Source organism: Nansenia antarctica, assembly GCF_963989245.1.
Source record: "Nansenia antarctica genome assembly, chromosome: 12".
Classification (NCBI taxonomy): Eukaryota; Metazoa; Chordata; class Actinopteri; order Argentiniformes; family Microstomatidae; genus Nansenia; species Nansenia antarctica.
The window spans coordinates 457,146-460,491 of record NC_137682.1 but is presented as its reverse complement, the minus strand read 5'-3'; the positions used below and the strand labels follow the sequence as shown (position 1 = coordinate 460,491).

Sequence of the window (3,346 nt, the reverse complement as noted above, 5' to 3'; positions counted from 1 at the left end):
ACCCCATAGAGCACAGCCGCTTCAACTCCAGAACCAAGGCCATGATGAAGATAGCCGCTGTCTGGACCATCTCTATAGGTGAGGCCGCACGCACGCACGCACGCACGCACGCACGCACACACACACACACACACTAGGGGTGTAACGAGATGTCATTATCTGTACCTGATCAGGTGAAGATTTCAAGACTATCATGGAATTTCTGTCTGGCTGTCTGTCTAGCAACCTGTCTGTCTGGCTGTCTGGCTGTGTGTCTGTGTGTATGTATGTCCAGCCAGGGAAGTAGGACGTTTCAGCAGTACATTGACAACTTTCTCTGACAACTTTAAAAACTTTAAAATATCCTCCTTCTTCATCTATTTCCTCATCACCTCTCTCTGTCTCTCCCTCCCCTCTCCCCTCTCCTCTCTCTGTCTCTCCCTCCCCTCTCCTCTCTCTCTGTCTCTCCCTCCCCTCTCCTCCTCCCCCTCCCCTCTCCCCCTCCTTCTCCCCTCTCCTCCCCCTCCTCTCTCCCTCCCCCCTCCTCCCTCCCAGGCGTGTCCATGCCCATCCCTGTCATCGGCCTGCACAACAAGGACAAAGTGTTCGTCAACGGCAGCTGTGTGCTCAACGAGGAGAGCTTCATGCTCATTGGCTCGTTCGTGGCTTTCTTCATCCCGTTGGTCATCATGGTGGTGAGCTACTGCCTGACCATCCAGGTCCTTCAGCGCCAGGAAACCGTGTTCCTCTACGAGGGGAAGACTTCCTCCCAGCAGCCTTTGCAGCCTCCGCCAACACCCTGCAGCATCCAGGCCCCGCCCACGCCCTTCCAGCTCCCTCAGATCAACACGATAGAACCGCCTCCGTCAGACACAGAGGCCCCGCCTCCAGACCCTGAGGCCCCGCCTCCTTCCACCAGACACAGCAGCCTCAGCTGCATGATGAAGGGGGCGGAGCCGCCTCTCCTTAGTGCCTCCCCCTCGGACAGCATTAGCATAATTCCGAGTTCCGAGACTCCCTCCCAACTCAACTCGCCCGTGGCGGGGCGGGACCCGGCCGGTTGCCACGGGCGACGGGGGATGATGCAGGCCATCAAGAACGAGAGGCGGGCCTCGAAGGTGAGATTTCGTGACGTTAGAATTATAAGGTTCTAAGATCTCCATTTTTGTCAAAATTTAGTTTTTTACATAATCTGATCCATTAGGTGTTTATTAATGCCTGTGCGGTGTTATTTTTAACATGTTGACATTTTTTAGTTAGTAATTGATAAAATACAAAGGTTCCATCTCACGAAACATAATGGAATGTAAAAACTTTGACGCTCAATATCTCTGAACGACCCTAAACGGAGATAGAACCTTATCATTCTAAACGGAGATAGAACCTTATCATTCTAAACGGAGATAGAACCTCATCATTGTAAACGGAGATAGAACCGTATCATTCTAAACGGAGATAGAACCTTATCATTCTAAGCTCTCCTTCTCTCTCCTCTCCTCTCCTTCTCTCTCCTCTCCTCCCCCCTGTTCTCCCCCGTCCTCCCCTAGGTCCTGGGCGTGGTGTTCTTCCTGTTCCTGGTCATGTGGTGTCCGTTCTTCATCACCAACGTGACCTACGTCCTCTGTCAGGGCCGGTGCAACGAGCCCCTGCTGGCCGAGCTGCTCAACGTGTTTGTGTGGGTGGGCTACATCTCCTCGGGGGTCAACCCCCTGGTCTACACCCTCTTCAACAGGACCTACCGCAGGGCGTTCTCAAGCTACATACGCTGCCAGTACCGCCAGGGGGGGGCAGTGGGGGGGGGGAACGCCGCCGGACTCTCCAAGACGCTCCTCATGACCCCCTGCCCCTCCCAGGCCCCCGCCACGCCCATTCTGATTGGCGGAGGAGGGAAAGTGGGCGTGGACCGGAACAGTAACTGTCGGACTCGGAACGTCAGCGGAGACGAGAACGGGAACGGGAACGGGAGTGTGACCCGGAGGGGGAGGGATCAGGATAATATGGTGGATGATGATGACGGGCTGAAACTGCAGCCTGGAATGTCAGAGCTGGAGCTGTCAATCAACAGCTACAGCCACGCCTCCTCAAGGGAACACACCAGCAGTGTGTGATTGATGGGTTGATTGACGTTTTGAACCAGCAGTGTTTCATTGGCTGATGGCTTGAACCTTTTTTGTGACATGGTGGGTACCGTGGGGGCGGGGGGGGGGGGGGGGATGGGGGCGGGGGGGGGGGGTGGTGGTATGTCTTGGGGGACAGTGTAGGAATCTTAAATGACACCGTTCCCTTCACACAGTTCACTACTTCTGGTTCTGGTCAAGAGTAGTAGTGCTGCACTCAATGGGGAATGAACAGGGTGCCGTCTGAGACACAGAACAAGTGGAGTGGACATATCAAGAGGGACTGGAGGACTAATCCTGACCTCTGACCTGGATGTAATACAGAAACATTCCCCTCACCCCTAAAGAGCTCCCTAAAGAGAAGCCATGCTTCCAGATGTTTCCTGACATGTTTCCTGACTCACATGTTTCCTGACTCACAGTCAAAAACAGTCAGACTGACACTGTTTCGTGGATCATAGTAACAGCACCAAGGCAATAGTTGGCAACATCATTTGCTTATTTGAGAAAGCTAAAAATTAGTGTGTGTGTGTGTGTGTGTGTGTGTGTGTGTGTGTGTGTGTGTGTGTGTGTGTGTGTGTGTGTCTGTGAGCTTTCCAGAGTTATTTACTGAACTGCATAGGAAAAGGTGGATGGGGAGGAATCTAAAACTAAACGCACCACTGGCCCCTAATGATAGTCACAGCTCCGCCTGGTGGTGGAACAGGGAATAGCATGCTTTCTCGCATTGAAAGGGAATGGGTGGATGCTGTCCATAATCACTAATACAGGGTCAGATGCATCCCTTCATGATGGAGGGGTAGGGGGTGATCTGATCCTAGGTCAGTGGTTCATGGTCATGTCTACATGCTTGTATGAATGCATGAGATATACGGATCTCATAGGAGCCAACATCTTCTAGAGTAACTGGAGTTTTATTCTCTCTCACACATCTAAATACCTCATCTGAACATCCACATGGACGTGTTGAGCAGCTCTACCAGTGACCAGTGTTGTTCGATGATTCTAGTCTCGGAGATCCACAGTGTTTGACCAGGTCCAGGTTCCTTGTATCCCTACCTTGACCAGAACCAGAGGACACAGTAACCATGACGACATAGGGATCTGGGTAACTCTTGACCACATGATCACATGTCACATGATCAACATGTTTCTCAACGCTCATCCTCAAGGCAAAGAACTGCATGTGCCGAGTCCACAGTCCCGACAGTTAGAAACATCACGTTTCACACGTTAATAAACATGCTTAT

At 52.2% G+C, this 3,346-nt stretch overlaps 1 protein-coding gene across 1 annotated transcript in view; it reads left to right on the top strand.

Moving 5' to 3' along the window:
* Nucleotides 1-2,087, top strand: part of htr2cl1 (5-hydroxytryptamine (serotonin) receptor 2C, G protein-coupled-like 1) — a gene marked incomplete at both ends in the record, with an annotated part of 10,586 nt that extends 8,499 nt beyond the window's left edge. Inside the window, 3 exons of the mRNA XM_080543104.1 lie at nt 1-78; nt 535-1,097; nt 1,527-2,087. The exon at nt 1-78 is cut by the window's left edge and continues 123 nt beyond it. Of these exons, the coding sequence (XP_080399230.1) occupies nt 1-78; nt 535-1,097; nt 1,527-2,087 (1,202 nt within the window). The remainder of the gene's footprint in view (nt 79-534; nt 1,098-1,526) is intronic.
* Nucleotides 2,088-3,346: the final 1,259 nt, after the last annotated feature.